General features: G+C 37.5%; 1 protein-coding gene across 5 annotated transcripts in view; it reads left to right on the forward strand.

Annotated features, from left to right (window-relative positions):
- Positions 1–23,520, forward strand: part of GRIA1 (glutamate ionotropic receptor AMPA type subunit 1) — a 233,421-nt gene that overhangs the window by 140,310 nt on the left and 69,591 nt on the right. For all 5 annotated transcript variants that reach the window (XR_015732590.1, XM_087887521.1, XM_034401978.3 and 2 more), the window contains exon 6: positions 23,336–23,497. Coding sequence is in view for 4 of the 5 variants with exons in the window: in XM_087887521.1 (XP_087743647.1) it covers positions 23,336–23,497 (162 nt within the window). In the remaining variant the exon portion in view is untranslated. The remainder of the gene's footprint in view (positions 1–23,335; positions 23,498–23,520) is intronic.

A 23,520-nucleotide genomic window follows, 5' to 3' on the forward strand; every position in this document is an offset into this window, starting at 1 on the left:
GAAAACTGATACTGAATCACAAATTGCTTAACGACCTTTAGAAAAATGTCAGTAATCAAGGAACATCTGAGGTTCCACAGATTAAGACCCTTTGGATCATTACATGGTACATCTTCAATAAATCTTAATGTAAATTCATGTATTGGTATTCTGTTGAAATGTTCTGCTTAAATAAATCATGACCCAATCATTTGCAAGGCCAGGCATGCACCAATAAAAAGCTCAGCTAAGTATGATATACCATATAAAAATACTTTATTAAAGCAGAACTAACTCACTCTCTTGGGTGATGGGATTCAAGTAATTTAAAAACCGTTTTTTCCTAATGACCATCTGGGTGGGCGTGGCTGGGGGGGTCATGTGACTGAGTGGAGGTGGCCAACTCTCTTGCCTATACACGGCAAGGTGGAGCAGCACAAGCAGGCCGAAACAGCGGTGAAGAATCCGGGAAACACTGTGGTAGAGACAAGCAGCCGGGGCTGATTCTTCAGTGCCTCATGTCTTTCTGGGTCTCGCTGCCCGACAGTCAGGGTTTTTTAAAAGATTTTTGCAGCAGGAAACGGCGGGTGGCTACTTCTGGCATTTGTTGATATAGCTGGCCACGACTCGGTCGCTCAGGGAGCAACCTGCTCTCTGCCCCGAGACACTGGCTGGCTGCTGCCATCTCCTCATTGCCTGCCTACTGACAAACATGGATGCTGCAGAGACAAGGCGATTTCCTATGTACTAGTCCAAGCCCCTCCCCCCCTTTGGGCTGATAAAATAAAACCCCATATAAAGATCATGACCGCCTGCCGAGCCTGCGTGGCGCATGCTGGCAAAAGGAGGCTAGGGGAAAAAAAGAGAAGGGCCGACAGAAACCCCCCATTTTCCACCTCCATTGGGCTGTCTGCACCACGCTGGACCAGGATGAGGAGGTGGGGGGGGAAGCAAAAAGCCCACTCAGTTCACACTCACCACCACAGTGGTGAACCTCTCTTTCAGCTCGCCCAGTTTGGGCATTGGGAGCTTGAAGGCTAGATTGTGCATGCTGAAGTCCATCTGCTGAGAGTCCATGCTCCCCGCATTGCCCATGGCAAAGGCCCTTCCAAGGGGAGTGGGGGAGATCGGTCCACCTCTCTGCCTCGGTTTCTCTTGCCAGATTTCAAGCTCCAAACCATTGCCACTCCTCTACCAAGCCTGGCTCTGGCTGCAGCCAACCGTCAAGACCCTAGAGGCCACCAGCGGGTTTGCTCTGCCCCAGCCATGTGTTTTCCAGCCCGCGCTGCTTGGAGTGAAAAGCATGCAACATGCTGCTGCTAAGGTCCTGAGTCATGGCCAGCTGCACCAACAAAGGCCGGAAGTAGCCCCCCGCCGTTTCCTGCTGCAAAAATCTTTTTTAAAACCCTGACTGTCAGGCAGCGAGACCCAGCAAGACATGAGGCACCGGAGAATCAGCCCCAGCTGCTTGTCACCGCTGCAGTGCTTCCCAGATGCGGCTTACAGCTCCGAGCCCGAAGCGGCGGGAGGTGAGAGCTGCCTTGAGTGCAAATGTACTGTGATGAAGTTGCTGAACAAAAACTCACCTTTGTGTGAGCCTTTGTGCAGCATCCTGAATGCTGTGGCTGCACAAAGGCTCACTAGGCAGGACACTGGGTCGCATGGGAGACAGTGGAGATCAGTAAAGGAAGGCTCACCAGACAGGGAGCTGGGACATAGGGGAGGCCATGGCAAAGGCAGGCAAGCGGGCGGGGCCACAAGGGCCACGTGGTCGAGGCAAATAAGTGACGGAGCCAGGGAGCAGCAGTGTGACTTTAGGCACTGGCCAAGGTGGGCGAATCGAGATAAGGAGTGGCTGGGACTCCTGGGAGGGGAGGGGAGGGGTGGGGCAGGGCCAGCCAGTGGTGGGATTAGCCGGTTCTCTGAAGTGCACAAAAAGTGAACAACCAGTTCATGTGAACCGGTGCAAACTGGCTGAATCCCACCTCTCGGTGATAGGTTAGGAACTCTTTATTAAAATGTGGTATGGAACCAGAGTTAAATAAAAAAACAGATGTTCCAAACTAAGAAAAAAATCTACTTTCCAATATGAAAATGGGGGGGGGAAGTGTTCTTGCCCAAGTGGCACTGAAAATAGCACATCAGGATTTAAATTGCTGCTTTTCTTAGAAAAATACAAAGGTGACATAGTGACCAAGAAAGGATCGAGAGACCTAACTTCATCTATTTAGCTGAGAAAATTGAGGTCTGTGATGCTCCATGCCATTTTCACTTAATGTAAGATGCACAACACTCTTTGTATTTTAGTAAGCATAACTCTGTGGAATATATAAAGGTCAGAAGACACCCTGAGATTTTCAAGAAATAAAAACCTTCAAGGTTCTTTCCCACAGTGACTCATACATAAATAATAGTGACATTTTGAATTTTCCACAGGACAGTTCTCTGAACTCTGTGGAGAACTAAATACACAACACACAACTAGGCTAAGAAAGTTTGGTTTTCTGAAAATTATGTAATAATTTTAGGAAATTGCATTTTAACTATATTAAGAATGCATGCAAATAGTTCAAGAAAATTGCAAAGTTTCTTCTTTCATCAATTTTTTCCTTGTTTTCCCTGGATGAAACCTGTTTTGGCCAATGTAGCTTTGGTCATAAAAGCCTGTCTTAGTTCAAATATATTTATTTGTTTGTTTGTTTGTTTATGATAAAAGAAGCTGAGCTTAACTGTGCAAGTTTCTTGTTTGGAAATCCTGATGAAGTCTGAAAATAGAGCAAGTAAACTCACCCCTCACACAGGAGGGAAGGAAGGAAGGCAGGAAGGAAGGAAGGAAGGAAGGAAGGAAGGAAGGAAGGAAGGAAGGAAGGAAGGAAGGAAGGAAGGAAGGAAGGATTAGTTGAAGAATATTATTTTATTTCTATTGTTCAGAAGCCAGACCTCTCCTTTCAATAATACTATTTATTTATTTTTTTTGGAAACTTCACAGTGACCCTTTCCTCCTCCAGATCATAACAACCTGATCTCTCCAGGATGGTATAGCAGTTTCCCAATTCTTTTAACCAAAAATGGTTTGTCTAACTGTATTCCATATTCATGTGAAACTTTACCCCATTCAATGATTGTGAAAGCAGGTGAGTTGCACCTTTGAGTCATTGTTGACTCCTGGCTATGGACTACTCCTGCACTTTTCTTGGCAAGATTTTGCCCCTGCCTGCTTCCTAGATCTGAGGGAGAGTCCCAAGGTCACCCTTCATGCCAGCTGGCTTCATGCCTAAAATGGGTCTAGAATTTGTGGTCTTCCACTTTCTAGCCTGGTGCTTCAGCACTGCACCAAAGTACTATAGTTCTATATGATTGTAAACAGTAAAGATAATTTCACACTCATGAAAGTTTTATACTAAATTGCAGGAATAGATATATATGAAAGCCATGGGTCAAGATAATTAAATATAATGCTATTTAACAGTAAGATATTAATCTGTTGAACAAGCTAGAAAAACAGCTCTGAAGATCCATCATGGTTAGGAAATCATTTGGGCTAGAGTTAGCCATGTCTTTTTCCCCCCTTAATTTTAAAAGCCTCCAAGGTATGTAAACTGTAATCTAGTGAGAAGTGTGTCAAGCCTGTAGTACAGTGGACTAATGCACTGTTATTAACATCTGCTGCTTGCAATTACTGCAAGTTGAAATCTCACCAGGCTCAAGGTTGACTCAGCCTTCCATTGTTTCTAAGGTAGGTGAAATGAGGACCCAGATTGTGGGGGCAATAAGATGACTTTGTATAAATATACAAAAGTATGAAGGCTATTGCTTAACGCATTGTAAGCCGCCCTGAGTCTCCGGAGAAGGGCGGCATATAAATTAAAGCAAAAAAAAAAAAAAAGCCACTAAATCCACTCCAGTCAGTTAGATCAGTGTTTCTCAACCTTGCCTACTTTAAGATGTGTGAACTTGAACTTCTAGAATTCCCAGCATGGCTGGCTGGGGAATTCTAGGAGTTGGAATCCACACATTTAAAGTTGCTAAGATTGAAAAACACTGCCTTTGATGACGTTGAATAACTGCACCTCTGATCTAAAAGAATTCTGCTTCAACTCTTTTCTCTCAAATTTCTCTATCACTTTAGAAGTTTACTACGTCTCCATTTTAGAATTTAAATAAAATGAAGGCTCAATTGGAACATTTGGGAACTAGGAATAATCCAGGGGTGAAATCCAATTTTTTTCCCTACTGGTTCTGTGGACATGGCTTGGTGGACATGGCAGGGGAATGATATTGCAAAATCTCCATTCCCACCTCACCACAGGGAAAGAATACTGCAAAATCTCCATTCTCTCCCCTCCTGAGGGAAGGATATTGCAAAATCTCCATTCCCACCCCACTCTGGGGCCAGCCAGAGGTGGTATTTGCCAGTTCTCCAAACTACTCAAAATTTCCGCTACTGGTTCTCCAGAACCTGTAGAACCTGCTGGATTTCACCCCTGGAATAATCCCATTTCAAGTATTCCAAATAAAGCTCAATCTTACTGATGTCACCTAAATAATGCTTACCTCCATTTTAAGAAATTCGGATATGCAACACAGTTGAATTCTTGAACCTTCACTTACAGCACTTCTACTTGGAATGGCATTTATACAAACAAGAATCCTGATTGTATTATCACTTTTATTACATTTATTTTGTAAGACCTTTCAAACAAAACCTTTTCTTTGAGTTTCAAAAATAAAAGAGGCGTATTTGTGCTTATCTGTTGCAGCATAAAAAAGACTTTTTTTCTTGTTTACCTTTAAACTGCCACTTTTAAAAACAAGATGGTTCATTTTTTTCTCTCTTTTGTCCTATTTCATATTCCATTCTTTTGTCATCTTTAGCTTTGAGCTAGCTTAACATCAACTGTTTCTTCACACTTTGAAGTATTTCCTCATTCATTTATGTTGCTTTCTTTTTTTACTCATTTACATTATATAAACAGAATGTGTTAACAATGCTGTCTTTTACTGCCTAACCAGCTTCTTGTCTGTATTTTAGGTTTTTTTATAAGTTTACATAAAGAAATGTGTGACATTGTTTGTGACTTTCTCAGAAAGATTCTAGGTTTATTATCTTTATAATTAGAAATTAAAGATACATGGAATAATAATTAGGTGAAGATTACTAGGTCATAAGAATATTAAGCAAAAGCACAAGAGTTCTGACACATGAGAAACTGAATTCTTAATTTCCCTGATAGCCATGTAACTCCCTTTTTTCTCTCAAATAACAAAACTGTGTTTATTAGTTTCAACTTTGGTAGTGTATTCCTGGCTGTATAAACCTTGGATAGAACAAAAAGGGAAAAAGAATATGTTTCCCTTCAGAGAAGTTACAATTTCATATTATTTCATAATTAATATTATGAACTTTTTATGTCTACAAAGATGAAACTATTGAGTTCAAAGTGTTTACTCAAAGTGTTCAGTAAGTTTGCATAATATTTATAGCTATTGTTTCTTAATATAGCAATTCTAAACATTTATAAAAAGTAAATCCCACTGAACACTGTAAAACATGGGTGTCAAACTCAAGGCGTCATGTTGCTGTCACATGACATATCGTGACATTTTTCTCCCTTTGCGGAGGTGGGGTGGGCATGGCCCATCTATAATGCATCCGGCCCATAGACCGCCAGTTTGACACCCCTGCTGTAAAACTTTCTTATAAGGCTGCCCTGTTTCTTAGTCTTCAGCTAGTCTTATATTTCTCCCTTTTATACAAATTTTGAATAGGCAAAGGTTAACTAAATTATTTATGGATGGATGGATGGATGGATGATGGATGGATGTATTTATTCATTTATCTATGTCTATCTATCTATCATCTATTTATCCATCCATCCATCCATCCATCTATCCATCAAGTTTATATAGCTGCCAATTTCCCCCAAAAAGAATTTAGGTTGGTGCAAAATAAATCAAACAGCCAAGGTGCTTTCACTCTGTGTAAAATGCAATATCCTTTTGAATATCTCTTAACTCCAAGAGATACTTTTTAAGTATCTACTATGCATTGTGGAATCTAACAATTAAGTACAATCTCCCAATTGTGGCATCTTAAATCTAGCATTAAGTATCTAACAATGCATTATGGGATCTATTTCTTGCTATTGTATTCTTGAGAATCATTTGGGTGTATCCTTAAACTTCATGTACAATATTATTCTGTGACTATTATTCTGTGAAATATTATTGTGTGACATTATTATATGACAAGCTGGGAAGTTCAATGGCTTTGTGCTCTTCAGGTTTTTTTCTACTTCTCTGTCTCTATTGTGTTCATGTAGCTTTGTGGGATAGCAATGGCAGAAATATTTCATTCTATAATCAGGACTGATATCAAAGTAACTCTATGGAAGACAATGAAGACATATTCTACAGGAAAGTCTGTTGGAACATGACTTGGGCAGAATATTGCCTTTCTTCTAAATGCTCTCATTACTGTTGTGATAGAGAATTTAAGGAGATATTTTATATGCTGCTCAGAAAATTTAATGAAAATATTGGCTCTCTCTAACATTTTTACTCACTGAAATCTTACAATGCATCCGTGACAAATGGAGTCTAGCATTATCAGGAATTCTTTATATTCCATCCAGCCATATCTGGATAATAACTATCGCAGAGTTAATTTATACAATAATTTCATGTTATAAAGTATGGAGAAGGATAACAAGGTTATGTTCATGTTTCAAATTTCATTTTCAAAATCCAAAAGGGATTGTCTATGTTGATTGTCAATCAATACCAAGAAATCTTGGTTCAGCCTAATGAATAAACATTAGTTTTCTAAGATTGCCCTTGTCCCCAAACATCCACTATAGATTTTGAATGGCTTCATTGGAGCATAAACAACTTTAGTTTGTGTTTTATTTCTTGCATAGAAATACCTTTTTATTGGTCTTGCTTGTTTCTTTCATTTTCTCCTTATTTGATAAATATAACAACAAATCTGAAGTCTTCCAAATGTACCTGCAGTTATTAAGATTTAATCACTTGACATTGGCTTATAGCTGATAAAAAGATTTATTTTGTTACATACACATTCATTCATTCATTTTGCTGCAAATGGAAAGCATTTCTATCACTCGGTAGCATGAAATGGAAAAGAATCGGAGAAAAGCAAGACGGCTAAAATGGAAGCCATGAGACAAAATATGGATGGATCGAAAGACAGGAAAATATATATATTGATAACCAGCAACATTTCAGTATTGTTCAGTGGCAAAAAAAATTTAAAAAATTTTTTGATCATGCTACCAAGAGCTAGATTACAGAGAGGCATATCAAGAGCATCCTTTGCTTTTGACAGAATAGGATGAAGAAACTATTTGTTAAACCAGCATGACAAATAAATTAGTAAGTCTTGTTAGGTTTAGATACAGGTAATCTGACGTGATGTCAGTAGATAAAGCCAACCTCCCCAAATTGTTTCACTTTGTTGGAAAATAAGATAACTGCATCACCCTTTCTAATATTCAAAAGCTGGATGGATTAAAAGTTGATTCCTACCTCAACATGCACAATAACATCCATTCATTCATTCTGTCAACTGAATCTGACCATAAAATTACTAAGAAATAAGACTCGATACAATAAAGTTAAAATATATAGTACAAACCCTGAAACAAAAGAAACAACAACAATCCAACATCCGATCCCTATTAAACATTAGATGATACTTTTTCAGGAGACACAGTAAATCTTCCATTATAAGCTCTTGAAAAGAGCCAGAGCTTCCTGTTCCTCTGAAAAGTTAACATGATCCTCCATAACACCTGAGGGCAATGGAGGGGGAGGTTAAAGATGTAAAGCACAACTTTCTTTGAGAAGTGGATAATTGGGGTGACTCGGGAAGTAAAAGCTAAGTACTGTAGCTAATAGCTTTTTCTTGAGGAGTTTCCTTCAGACTTTTGCCTAATGATAGACCAGCCCTGGTGACAGAAGCACAGAACAATTATCATACAAAGCTAGCTAAATATCCTAGGAACAGGGTTATGGAACTCCTCTACAAACTTCTTAAAAAGTTCCCTGAAGCCATTGGCAATTTCTGGGAGTTTTAGTGGATGAGAGCTGCTTGGGTTCTATGGATTCCCTTTGGTCTCATTATTCTTCATTCTTGCTCCAAAATTAATCAGACTGAATTTTTTTGCAGGAGAGGATCAGATATCCTGTTTCTCCAAAAATAAGACATTCCCTGATAATAAACCCAATCGGGCTTTTGAGCGCATGTGCTAAAATAAGCCCCCCTGAAAATAAACCCTCCCCAAAAATATTTAAACGCATGCACATCCGGTCCCCATCATTTTCTCTGGTTTCCTCCATGTACCCCAAAATAATAAGACCTCCCCGAAAATAAGGCCAAGCGCTTATTTTGGGGTTCAAAAAAATATAAGACAGGGTCTTATTTTCAGGGAAACACAGTACATATCCAATATGGTGGCGAAGGAAACATACTACAGGTAAATAAGGAGTGCTGGAAAAAAAAATCTGGCACTATGGAAGAGAATTCTCCTCTTTACACAAAAGAATGAAAACTCTGTGATTTGATGCCGGGCCTTGGGGAAGTTGGAGGCACGAAATGGAGGAGAAATAGCCAGTGATGCTAAAGATAAGTACTGAGAGGATTATTCTGCCTTAAGAAAAACAATGTAAACGTGCTGATATCTTATAGTGTGCTCTGCAGGAACAGTTATACAGACTGTCAGAACAATAATAGGATTCTACTAGGAGTTATTCACAGTGAAAATAAGAGCATGGGTCTATTCATTGAAGTCCAGAGTTGAGACTCCAGTTTGGGCAATGGGAGCAGCACCTCCCAGTTTATTAATAACCAGAGCAGTGGGCAAAATTACTAGCGCCACATGTAGCAGATACAGAGAAATGTTTCATAGATGTTTACCTACCAGTGTAGCTACAGAGGTAAACAGATGCTTCACAAGAATGGAAATATTTTTTGTATTATCTTAAATATAGCCTACCCTGAAGGTGATCCCTATCTGAGTGATTTTGGGTGACTTTTTGCAAGGGGGAAAAGATTGGGTAATTGGGATATCTAATCTTAAACTTCTGTTTCATGTGCCTCACATCAGGGACTTTGATAAACAATTATTAGCAGTAGATCCATTCAAAGATGCTTCTACATAGAATCAGCATTTTCTGTGCTGTCTGATGTCAGCCATAACAAGAAGATGATGGTAAACCTTTTCCAAAAAAGACCATCTCGAGAAAATTACAGGAATTAATCTAGGCACTTGCCAGGATCAAAAACTGACTTTGAGATACTCCAAAAAACTGATCTAAGCTTCATTCATGGTATCCTGCAAACTGAATGACGATGGTTTTCTAACTCAATATCAGAAGAAAGCAGGTTGGTACTTTCTATCTGTATAACAGAATGATTGTCTCCCTATGCCACAGTGATTGTAAGCAGAAAAAATATTTTGGGTTTTAAAACATGCTTAACATACAAACTTCATATGCTCAACTTCAAGGTTATCGGGTGTGATCTAGCCATAATACACTTTTGTAATGCTTATAATTGTTTTTACTTTATTTTAACTCTGTTCACTGCCCAGAGTCACTTGTTGAGATAGGCTGCCATAAGTAAGTAAGTAAGTAAGTAAGGAAGGAAGGAAGGAAGGAAGGAAGGAAGGAAGGAAGGAAGGAAGGAAGGGTTATTCTTAATTCAGCAGATTATTATAAGAAAAATCATTTGTTCACACATAATATATGTGCCATATTTTGATCCTGTTTACAACATGGGTCTCAGTGTAGCTGCAAATTGCCTAATAGTAGAATAATATTGCTTAACGCATTGTAAGCCGCCCTGAGTCTCCGGAGAAGGGTGGCATATAAATTAAAGCAAAAATAATAATAATTATTATTATTATTTTCAATATCATCACAAAAATATCAAGACACAGCCAGAAATGTTTAAGCCAAGAGAAGGTGCTTCTGTTGAACTGATCTATAGGTACATCTTGCTTGACTGCCTTCACGTATCTTAGATATCAGACAGCTTGATCTGGAGATGGCAGAAATTGAACAATGAGTTTATTTACAGAAAATATGTGATGTGCCTCTGGATTGTAGCTTCAAGTCCACAGTTTAACATTATCATATTCCCATAACGTGAGGGTGAAATAATCCAATATGGGTAAATGTTAGTATCTACTTTATCCTATAATACCACTTGTTATTATTTAATTTATAATTTGCCACTGCACTCCAAAGGACTATTATTGCCTATGCCTGTCTCTTCTTCAAAAATATTAATTTACAAACTCTAGAAATATTGTACAAACCAGGAATAATATTGTCCATCATTTTCATACCAGAACTGATTATTTGATGTGGAGGATTCTTGAGATAAAGGATATGAACTGAGAGGTTCTTGCTGCTCTCTCTGCTTGGCTGTTTTCTTGCAGACGTTTCATTACCCAAACTAGGTAACATCATCAGTGCTCTGATGATCAGTGCTCTGATGATCATGATCATGAGCACTGATGATGTTAACTTAGTTTGTCTAATGAAACATCTGCAAGAAAACAAGCAAGCTCAGAGAGCATCAAAGACCCTTCATTTCAACCTTGAGCTACAAATATTGTCCTTTACTAGTATATGAACCACATACTTCTCTTCATGCATTTTAGTGCATGTGGAAAGGCCTTTAAACCAGGAGTGAAATGTTCCCGGTTTGGACTGGATCGCCTGATCCGGTAGCAATGGAGGCAGGTGGTTCGGAGAACCAATAGCAAAAATCCCTGCCCCACCCCCCCATGCCCAACTGAGCCACACAATCATTAGAGGCTTTTTTTTCTTTTTTTATTTTTAAAAGCATTTTTTTCTACAACCTCTTCGGCTGAAAAAATGCTTTTAAAAATTAAAAAAAAAAGCCTCTGATGATCGCGCGGCTCAGTTGGGATCATCAAAGGCTTTTAAAAGAAAAAAAACCCTTTTTTTCTTTTAAATGCCTCTAACGATCAGGCAACTCAGCTTGGATCATCAGAGGCATTTAAAAGAAAAAAAGTCTCTGCCGATCAGGCAACTCAACTGGGATCATCAGAGCCTTTTTTTACCACCTCTTCGCCGAAGAGGTTGTAGAAAAAAATGGTTTTAAAAGTAAAAAAAAAAAAAATGGACATGCACACCCAGTCACATTACCCCCCCCCACCAAGCCACGCCCACAGAACCAGTAGTAACAAATTTTAGATTTCACCACTGCTTTAAACATAAGCATTTCAGTGTGGTTAAAAAAAAGGCCAACTATAAAACAGTACATTTGCAAATTACAGATGTTATGAAGCTGCACTTCACTAACATTTCATGAGGAAAAACAACATTGATCAAATGGATTGATATTGAAAATGCAGTGGGAAGATTGGCTGGGTAGCTTGCTATAATGAAATATAATTTTTGTTTCTCTCCGTGATTTACTGATTTAAGAAAACTTTTCAAATGAAAAACAGCGTCAAACTACATCTGTGTTACCCCTTACATTTAATTAATGCTTTTAGCATTTTGTACCTGGGCCTGCAATTAATATTATCAACAGAACAATACTTTGAAAAGATGAGATGATATAGGCTGGAACCACTTGTATTTTTCTTTAAAAAGTATTAACTTCAATTCTGAAAATTCATTAGTACGAAGACTAAAATATTTGTGCACTATACTTATTATACTAAAATGTCACTCCATAATAAAATATTACTACTATTTGTTAGACAGTATATGTTATGTTATGTTATTATTATATTCCAGACCATAATATATGTTTTTCTGCTGAAAACTGGTAATTTGTTAGCTCAAATTATTCAAAAGTGGGCTTCTGCCAACTGCATGGCAACAACAGAACCATTGTACCAACTCTTCTGTAGAAATAGTTCTTACATATGATTGACTGTATTGCAGAGAAAGGGATAAAATAAGAGAAACCAGGCTGTCTTTTCCACGTGGTTTTGAAACACTATATGGAAGGATCCAACAGAATCATTTTTTTAATTCTGGACTGTTCTAGATCACCATTAGAATCACCATTTCTGTTGATTCCCCAGTAATAAGAAATGAAAAAAATCCCACTGAGGAACAAATAGATCCCCCAAAAATGGAATATGGCTATTATCTTAAATTTCTTATTCCTAATTTAAATGCTAAGTACAGCATGATTCCTAAGAAACTGTAATTGATCCAAAATACAGTCAATTGCCACAAAAACAATTTTAATTTCACCAAGAATAGTTAATTCATTCTTGATTATTTATCATCCTGCAGTAATACTTGACATCATTTAGTAGGAGAAAACTATTGCTCTATTTTTCAGCATTTATTCTGTTTCTTAGTTCTTCATTTTTAGATACACTGGTATATTACAAATTCAAGGGACCTTTAGTATACCTTTATGTCTGTCTGTCTGTCTATCTATCATCTATCTAATCCATGTAATTCATCTGAACTACTTATAAGAAACTGCTTTCTGATAATTTTTAAGTTTCATCATAGCATTTCCCTCTCTCCCACATAGTGTGAATATTGGTTTAGCTTACAAGGTATAATTTAAATCAGCTCATTTTGGTGAAATAATGGAAGGATACATGCCTCATCTAATCTGGTATTATTAGGCTGAAGGTACATGTGAGAAGAATAATGGTAGTGAGTAATAGAAAAGAAGAGGAAAATAAAGGAGAAAATTAGATGATAACTTGTGAGATGAGTAAAGGAAAAAGAAAAAGAAACCATCAGGTTTTAAAACATACAAACTACTAAAAAAAAAAAAGAAGAAGAAGAAGAACCAAAAGGAAAATGCATTCCCAATCCCTAACACAGAAAAACAGCAGCAATTTAAGGGACTGACATTTACGTTTTCTGCACTACAACTTTCAGCTTGTCTCCCACACGTGAGCTGGCTGAAGTTGAAGCTTGTTTTAAAAACCCGTTTCCAAATTGGATTGTAAGGCAGAATTAGCAAAAATGGCCTGTTTGGTCAGGGATACACAATAAGTACTTTTATAAAAGACAAAATCTTTTCTGGATTTTTTTGTTGTTGTTGAAAATGAGGGGGGGAGTAAAATGGTGATTCTTGGATTTGCTGATTGAAAAAAGGATTGAATATGAGTCAGAAGAGACCTTTGTATATAATCTTAAAGGAGAAGAGATGATAAGCTTTTTTGTAGTTACTGCCCAAAAAATGGGAAGTCACTTCCACAATTATCTTTTTCTTTTAAAAAATTCTCTAACTGCATTACTTTTTGCAGCCTTCCCTTTATCTTTCTTTTTTTTCCTAACTTTTCTTTGTTATTTCTTGTTTATCTTTTATCTATGTAAAATGAGAAGCCCTTGTAGAGGAGATGAGCAAAAATATGAGGCAGAAACCATGGACAAAAGTTGTTTTACAACCAGTAAGGAATACAGATAGGCATACACAGTAATCTAGAATCATTGTGTCATGCACGGTCCCGTTTCCCCCAAAATAAAACATCCCCTGATAATAAGCCCAATTGGGCTTTTGAGCGCATAGCAATAAGGCCAAGTGCTTATTTCAGGATTCAAAAAAATATAAGACAGGGTCTTATTTTCGTGGAAACACGGTACATAGAAAAGTATGGATGTCAGACAAGTACATTGTATTCCAAGAATTTGATCCTGCATCCCACTTTGAACAGTGACAATTATAAACACACTCATGATCAATAGCATTGTGTCATGGTTTATAAAGACATACTATTTGTGGATCAAAAGTCATTCAACGGTGTAATAAAGGTTACAACCCCAGGAGGATATACTGTATGTTATGAAAGAACAGTTGTGGTGAGTATACAAAAAAGATAATGCAACAATGAAAGGAACTGCAGCTGCATACATTGACTGCATACATTGACAAACTAAGCAGCCAAGGAAAGGCCGAGTCACACTTGGTATCTGTGCGTAGGAAGCACACAGAAGAATACATTTTCCCCTTAACAGGAAAGCAAGCACTGATTGCTTTCCTTTCTGTGGACAGGTGATTTCATAACTAGGGAAAAAACTGAACAGTTTTACAGTGTCTTCTTCCTGTCACATGGACTGGGATTTGAAACTTAGCAGGATTCTTGTCAATTTTATCCAGTCTCAAAAATGTTCCAGTTTCTGTTCTTCTGCTAAAACCTGCTTGGGGAGGTGGGGAAAAATAGGGAGGCTTTCAGTTACTTAGGTTATAAGGGAAAACCTGGCAGAACAATGATCGATTCATCTAATTAATTTTTTTTTTTTTAAAAAAAAGAATCCCTAGCATTATATCATTACCAAACCTGGTTTTCAAAAAATGGTCCATGGCTGGCAAAATCAATACAAAACAGCAGGACCAACCAAGTGACATGACAGCATCTGTGTAGGTTGGAATGAAGCCCATCAAGTGGATCAGCAGATGGTATACACTGAAGATGATGTCCTTTCCAAGTAAGAGGCAACCCATCCATGCAGAAGCAGAAGCAGAATATGTGGAGCAAACTTATACATGTATCCAGTTCAGGACTTACTTGTTCAGGGCAGTCCAAATGACATAGTGCAAAGACAAAGTATATGTAGAAGCTCCCTGGCATCTTTCCTGGTATTTGAAGGACATGATGTAGCTAATCTTGAAAAGATTTCCATATGAGACAGATTACTTGAGCGATGTGTCTTTAGAATACAATGTACTGAACTGAAGTGGAATAGATAAACCGACTGTCTCAATGGGCAAAACTGGTGGAATAGATTCCTGTCTTGCAATGCTGATGCTCACAGATTAGATTTGTGGGTCCTGGAGAAAACTGCTAAGGTTCAAGCAGACATAGGAGCCAAGCCTAATTAATTGAGGCAAACACTAAACTTTATTTTTATGACCCTGTAGTCCCTTAACTTGGGGCAGAGTCGGGATGACTGTATGAAGCTGAGCGTTTACTGGCCGAATGCCCTTCCTGATGCCTACATGGAGTTTACAGCAGATTTTTTTTTCTTTGAGGCCTAGAACAGAAACAACTACGACTACCTAGGATTGAAATCTCAACTTTCAAAGTGGGAGGCAAGCATCTTCATCACTAGGCCCCACACTACTAATTGAGACAAACACTAACCGATAGAAATATAATAAGTGACATTGTTTAAATTTGTTTTATATCCTACCTTGCGAAACATTTTCATGGACTCTGGGGAAAAGAAATGCCCCAGAACATGTTTTGCAGTAGTATATTTCCACCAATTAAAAAAAAATATTAGTTTTAGTCTAATTTGACATTTCTTCTATTGAAATTATTCTATTATCTGTCTATCTTTAACTTTTAGTATGAGTAACTTAAAATTAAATGGTTTCATAAATAGTGAAAGAGTACGGAAATAGGTTACAATATTTCAAATGAAAAGATAGATTTCTAACTATGTATATTTTAAATGTATCTTTCCAACCTCACCTATTCAGCAATGCCCAGGGAATCTGGCTCTGCTCTGCTGAGTTAATGCTACCAGATTGTATTAACTGCTTACTTTTTGTTTTTAAATTTAATGGCCCACTTTTGAAGCTGTAGGGGAGTTTTAATGCTAATGGGAATATATTTGCAATTGCTATCGCCTAGTTTTGCCACCTAGCTGGTTTTATGACCGGTTTATTTTTTTTAAGCTAGCTTGCATGTTATCCAGTGGGCAGTTTCACATTTTTTTTATTCCAATTTATAGCCCATTCAATCCCTTGGGCTCCAGTTGATTAGGAATCATATTAGCAAAAAAAGAAAAAAAATCTTACCTTTAAGGTAAACAATTAATAGACCTAGCAAGAAAAAAAGAGGTCAAACAAAACAAATCAGAAAACATTTAATCATGCTATTTATAAATAGACTATCCTAGAATTTAAGAAGCTGTCCTTTTACACTCACTCTTCTTTGTACCTGTTATTTGCTATTTTTCTCCTGTACACAGCAGTGAATTCTCACTCACATCTTGGGGGAAAAGGATGGGAGTAGTTCAGTTTCTAATCTAGGCTAGGTAATGATAATGTAAAAAAAAAAAAATCTATTCAAATTTAACAAATCAGAATGGCCTGCATGCTCCTGAACATATTTGATTTGCATATGAATTAGCAAACCTGACTGGTAGAAAATCATAATTAATCATACATTCTCCTTATGTCTAAGCTGGGCACAGTTTAGTTTAACTCATGGTTTATAAATAAGTCATAATGTAGAAGTTGTCAAAACTTACCCTTTTTAACATTTTTTTGGTTGGTATTGGCTATAGTTTACTAACTTCTTGTTTGATTTTTCACTTGTGTGAATAGAAGTATGATTTAGCATCTTGTCAAGTGCACTTTTCTTGTGTATGAAACTAAAAGTATGACCTGCCAGATTTGCGTAGCTTAGGGCTAAACTAGACATGACTTTAAATGAATGCCTTTAACATTCTCATTGTTGCAAATAGGGATGAAAACTGGAGCACCATTAACACATTTATTCCTCCTCTGAAACCTCATTGGTGCTGACGAGCATTTTATCCTAATGCTACCTTTGAGAAGCGATTGTCTTCAAGACCACAGCAGGAAAAGGAGCAACTTTACATATCCCACCTTCTATTTATTATTATCTGCTATCTATTTTCTTCCTTTATGCTGTTCTCTAAACGTGCTATTCTCCCAATGGATGGTGCATTCTAAAAGCAAAAACCCAGTTTATGTCATATTTGATTAACTATAAATTGAAAGGTATAAAACACATCAATTGGTACCTGGGAATTCTGGGAATTGAAGTCCACAGATCTTAAAGTTGCCAGGTTTGAAAAATTCTGGTCTAGATTATCTTTGCAGCCTTTTCCAATTGAATGATGTTATGAATGGCTACTTTTTATCATGGCTTTATACCCCTAACCAGAGGTGGGTTTCAGCAGGTTCTGACCAGTTCTGGAGAATCGGTAGCGAAAATCTTGAGTAGTTTGGAGAACCGATAGTAAAAATTCTGATTGGTCCCGCCCCCATCTATTCTCTACCTCCCGAGTCCCAGCTAATCGGGAGGAAATGGGGATTTTGCAGTAACCTTCCCCTGGAGTGGGGTAGGAATGGAGATTTTACCGTATCATTCCACTGCCACGCCCACCAAGCCATGCCACACCCATGAAGGCATGCCACACCCACCAAGCCATGCCCACAGAACCGGTAGTAAAAAAAATTGAAACCCACCACTGCCCCTAACTGATGTAGCTTGTGGTGCCATCTAAGGTTTTGTCCTTCCAACATTATGATATTTTTTTCATTCTAGGACAATTATCTATCAAGCTCTGAATCTATTGTAATCCATCCCCCCCCCCAAAAAAGGAAAAATAAAATTGCACAAATAAAACAGTATTCTAGGATGGGAGCTAAAAGCTCAGTGTTGCAATGGTTCCAGCTCCATATGGACCACAAGTTTTGGGAAGCAGTGGGGATGGAGTTTTTCTGTGGCCCTTAACTAGGGAAGATTTCCATGCCTTGTCTCTTTCTGTGGACTGAGTTATCTTTTACATGATGATTGTCCAGTCTGCAGCTCTTTCTCTTGTCTCCCTAGGTCATTTCCACAGCACCCTCATACACACATACTGTACCTCTTCCTTGAAACATGTCTGAAGATTCAGAAAGTCCACTTAGTCTAAAATAGTGTGGCTAGATTGGTATCAGGACTGATTATAGTGAACACAGTTTTCTGCTTCCAAAAACAGGTGGATCATGTTGAAGCCTTCTTTTTATGTTCTTGAGTACACAGAGAACCAAGAAATGGCTTCCAACATACACACAAATTCAGAAAAATTGAGAAAGAGCCTTAAAGAGATGCAGCTGCCTCAAGACTATAAACAATGGGTTCAGAAGGAAATATCTAAACAGTTGTCTGTTCAGTTGAGAACACTTTTAATATGTGGATTACTAGATATGTTGGGATGACAGTATAACTGCTATAATCCTGGTTTGCATGACCAAATCTCATTGGTCACTTTAGGGGTTAAAGTTTCAGTTCCACTACCGGAGACCACTGGGGAAAGTAAGCTTAATCTGTACCTCAACATATGATTTTATAAAACTTTTATTTCATGATCTATAACTTGAGGAAACACATCCATTTTTTTATCAGTTGACTGAAGGCATGAGAGTTAAATTGGATATTCCTGTGTAATATTCCAAGGGTAGACACTTTGTCTATTGAATAATTCCCAGGAATACTTTTTTTCATTATTCAAGCAGCTATAATGAAAATGTGTTCTGGCTAATGGGCCTGTTTTCCTTTTCACACTGAAATTAAAGTCACCATTTCACTTTTTCCTTTTTCTTTGGCAGTAAAGGCTTGAAACATATTCAACTCCACCCTTGTTAAAGAATAGCATAGATTGGGTTTGAGTTCTGTTCAGAACAGTATAAATAATTCAGACTGTCCCAAAACTGTGTGCGGCTCCATTAGTTCATGAATCAACAGAAATGTGAATATCTTTCGGTCTAAATGCCTGGTATTTCTGCGGGTTCCCTCTTCTCTCCTCTTGCCAATTTACTTCTGAAGCTAATTACTAAAACCAGGCTTGCTACTCCTCAGGGATGAAAACTGCTGGTGTCACTCTGCCTTGGCTCAATTGGCTTTATACACTTGGAACACACTTAAATCCTTGTGGAATGTGGTAGGATAAAAACGCACTATATCGAACAGATGCCTCTACACAGTGAGCCATGTCTCATTTGCTCTATTATTCCTACTTCTCCACAACCCGTTTTGTTCCTGCATTGCATCATTTCAAAAGTTGAAAAACCCAAAGCACTGGGTTTAGAATGAGTGATGTCATCAAAACAATCTATTCAAGAATTTTTATTTATTTATTTGGAAAAACTATATCGCTGCCTACTCGGTCGCGGCAACTCAGGGCGGCTTACAGGAAATAAAAACACAATATTAAATAAATAAATTTTAAAAACACACACACACACACACACACACACACACACACAGGCAACACACACTCATACCAACCAATTAATGGGATCCTTCCTGCTCTGGTTTCTCCAGGCCCACTGGAAGAATCACATCTTCAGGGCCTTCCAAAAGAGTGTCAGAGTGAAGGCCAGTTTAATTTCTGGAGGTATGATGCTCCAGAGGGAGGGAGCCACCACAGAGAAGGCCCCTCTTCTGTGTCCCGCCAGATATACCTCCTTAGCAAATGGGACTCACAACATTCCTTATTTCCCCATTCTAGTGGGTCAAGTGGATGTGACCAGCAAGAGATGATCCCTTAAATAACCTGGTTCCAAGCCATGAAAGGCTTTAAACATGACAACCAGCACTTTGAATTGCACCCAGAAGCAAATCAGCAACCAATACAGCTTCCACAAGAGAGGTAACACATGTGCACACTGAGATCTGCACAAAACCATGTAGGCCACTGCATTTTGCACCAATTGGAGCTTCCGGATGCTTTTCAAGGCCAGCCCCATACTGAGCGCATTTCAATAGTCAAGACAGGAGATGATTAGGACATGAGTGACTGTGAGTAAGGATTGTTGGTCCAGGAAAGAGCGTAACTGGTGCACAATTGTGCAAAGGCCCTCATGGCCACAACTGCCACCTGTTTTTGAGCAGAAGCTGCAAGTCCAGGAGAACCCCCAGATTACACATTGGGTCTGTTTGGGACAGTGCCACCACATCTAAGACAAAAAGTGGCAATTCTCCAGGGACCAAAGAACCCCAGACACAGAATCACTCGGTCTTGCCAGAATTCAATTTCAACCCATTGCTCCCCATCCAGCTCCCAACAGCCTCCAGGCACTGTGAGAGGGAGGTCGTGTCATCACTTAACTCACCATAGGCTGATATACAGTTGAGTATCATTAGCATATTTTTTTAAACAATTTTTTATTTTTTTCAGACACACAAACATAAAATACATAATTTCTGAACAGAGTATTGACAGAGTCAAAATTTATACAGCTTTCTCCATATTTACTATATATACTCCAATTTCTGCCAATATTCTACTTTATTTTTTTATAAAATATATAATCAATATTACCATCCGCCCTCACCTCCTTATCTTCACCTATCACAATTTTTTAATCTATTGAAACCCTTTACTTTAAGCACAGTCATTCAAACATTTAATTTTTCACCATTATTTCTTTAGTGTCAATTTTTCCCAAAGATGGACCATATTTTATCTTATCTTACTACTTTATCCATTATTTGACCCTTTTAAACATATATTTCATTATATTTGTTTTACATCATCTTTATCATTAATCATTTTACCGTTTTACCCAAAACAATACAATTCTTCCCATTTACTTTTATAATCCCCTTTTTAAGTACACCTAACTTCCATTTCCAATTCATTCCAACTTTCCCCTTCAAATAATTCCTTTTTTATAATTCAATTTTTACAATCCCAGTATTGATGCAATTTCTTTACCCTTTCAGTGTTACAAAATATACTTCATTTTATTCAAATACTGTAATCATCAATATTACTTCTATCATAATTGTTTATACAGCTGTTATTATACTTGTATATAATTTCCCCTTCTAAATAAAACATTTTATCTCAAATCAGTTATGTTATCAGTTAAGTTCAATTTTAACAATCCCAATATTTTTAATTTTATTCATTTCTATTTCATTTAAATTTCAATATTTTAATCCCTTAAACATATTCACCACCAGAAACAATACAATCCTTCATCTTTGTTTTTATGATTCTTTTTGTATAATTCAATTTTTACAATCCCAATAATTTCCCCTTAAATAAATCATTTTATATAATTTTATTCATTTCCATTTCATTTACCAAATCTCCTCTTATTCAAATAATAGTCACAAATATTAATCCTAATTCTATTGTTAATACAATTATTACTTTACATATATTTCATATTACCCTTCCTCCTGTCCATTAATTACAACTTTTAACCCTTTTCTCCTGATCCATCTAATATACCACCCATTTTCTTTTTCTTCTTTTTATAGTTATCCTCTCTTTTAGTCTCTTCTGTTCTATTCCCCTTTTCTCCTCTTATCTTCCTTGTTACCCCATTGTTAATCCCAATGTAGTCATTCAATTTTTCCCCTCTGAATTTTTTATTTTTAACATTGTTAATCCGGATATAATCATTAAAAAAATTTCTTGCCTAGATTGCCCTCTATTCTCAGCTGATCTATTCCCCTTTTTACCTCTCTGCTTCTTTCTGACCTTTCTATTTTTAGCACTGTTAATCTCAGTGTGATCATTGAAACTATTATTCACTCTTTTTTTCATTGCTATTCCCAATGTAATCATTTATTTTTTCATCAGTGTCTTTGTCTTCAATATTATTTTCTTGCTTCTCATTAGTAGCTTGTTCATCCCATGACTATGCTCCAGGAAAATTCTTGATTTTTCTCTGTCCACATCAAATGATAAACGTACCATTTGAACCATTTCAATTAGTTCTTGCCACATTTTGGCGTTCTAGTTACTTTTTAAGTCCAATTTAAAGTTTCTTGTTTTCCACTTCTTATGTTATCAATGTTCAGTTGTTGAAGACAAAACAAATCCTCCTTACAAACTCTCACAGCTCATTCCTCAAGGACGCAGTAGATTTCCCATATTTAAAGTGTTCAATGTAGTACTTTTTTTTTCTGCCAGTAGATGGCTCTCTAGAATCCACAAGTTCCAAATCAACAATTTAGGAAAGTATCCAGTTTTGTATATTGAATCCAATTAACTTTCTTTCTCTTCTAAGTTTTTTTTTATATTTTCCAATTTCCAACTTTACGTTCCAGTTCAAGTTCAATTTAAAATCTTTAACAGGGTTTTTTTTTTATTGTGGGTTTTTCTTTATTCTTTAATCTTCCTTTAAAGTTCAAAATTTTCCTTACAGTTTATATTCAATCCTATTCCAAAAGTATTTTCTTTTGGTTTTATTTTTCTTATAATAAATTTAGTCTCTCCAAATTCAGTATCCATATTTAAGATTTAAACATCAGACTCTTTTGGGCTTTTTTATTTCCACTTTCTCTCTTCTCTGTCAATTAACTTCCCCTGATGCTATTTAGCTGCTGTTTCCATGCCGGGATAGCTGTAAAAATTTTCAATTTTTTTCTTTGTTACCTGTGAGTTTGCCAATTGCTCACCCGGTACCAATACTTTGTCCAAATCTTCACTCCTGCACAATTCTTATTCTATTTGCCCCAGCTTCATGGCGGTCGCAATGGCCGCCACCCCCCGCTGTTGGATCGAAGAGTTTTCTCTGACTTTCCAAGGAACTTGCTTGTTCCTCTTTAGCCATCTGAGATGCCTCTCCTTCTTCACCGTCCCTACAGGATGGTTCCGGTCCGAAGACCCCCCCCCCCCAAACAGCGGTTCATCTGGCTGAGTTTTCGCCAGGCTCATTAGAGCCTGGTATTTTCCCAGCCAGTCTCACCACGACGCTTCCGGTCTCTCGAGTATCATTAGCAGATTGATTATGTCTCAATCCATGGTGATGGATTATCTCACTCAGTGGTTTCATGTAAATGTTGAATAGGAGCAGAGAGAGTACCGAGCCTTGTGGGACCCTGCAAAGCAGTGGGCGATGGATGGATCTCTTGTCTCCTACAGTATTAACACAAACTGAGAACAGCCACAGAGGAAAGAAGAGGATAGCACAAAGCTCTCCCACTCCCAACCCCTGAAGTTGCTCCAGAAGGATACCGTGGTTGATAGTATCGAAAGCTGCCGAGAGACCAAGCAGAATTGGCCTGCTCTCGCATGTTGCAATTGCTTATGTAACTATCCCAATTTCTATATCCTTCTCATATACACCTTAGTGAGTACTTAATTTATTTCTTTTTTCCAAACATATTTAGGTAAATTGTACTATATTGTAGAAGATTCTGCTTAGGCGAGTCACATTATTTTGCTTGCGCAAAGAACAATGGTGTATTTTATATTTCTACTTATATTTATGGTTAGAAAAATAGGCATTTTCCTCATCCATGTCATTTTCATAGGCTCTCATTCTCTTATTTGCTTCTCACTCTTTTCTTTATTAGTCTGCAATTATTTTGAAAACTCCTTTGGAAAGTTATGTATTTAAAATGTGTTAAATTATTTTTAAATTCCACTGTTGTTCCCTAAAGAAAAAAAACATTGTAAAAATTATTAATTAGCAAAGAATTTTCCATAGTACTTGGAGTGTAGAACAACTTTTGGAGGATAACATTCTGGTCTGGGATATTTAGATTATTGCATTTTTCATCAGTATTGGTAAAAATTGTGCTATAAAAGTTTACTGCTTATGTTAATATGTGTTCATTCATCACTGCTGTTGTTGCTTTTGTTGTTGTTTTTTCGTCCTTAGGGATTTATGGATATTGACCTGGGGAAATTCAAAGAAAGTGGAGCAAATGTGACCGGATTCCAATTGGTGAATTACACAGATACCATCCCAGCCAGGATTATGCAACAGTGGAAGAACAATGATGCCAGGGAACAACCTCGAGTGGACTGGAAGAGGCCAAAGGCAAGTGGTACTGAAAACCCATT

Source organism: Pantherophis guttatus, chromosome 2, assembly GCF_059756535.1.
Source record: "Pantherophis guttatus breed Tessera chromosome 2, ASM5975653v1, whole genome shotgun sequence".
In the NCBI taxonomy this organism is placed as follows: Eukaryota; Metazoa; Chordata; class Lepidosauria; order Squamata; family Colubridae; genus Pantherophis; species Pantherophis guttatus.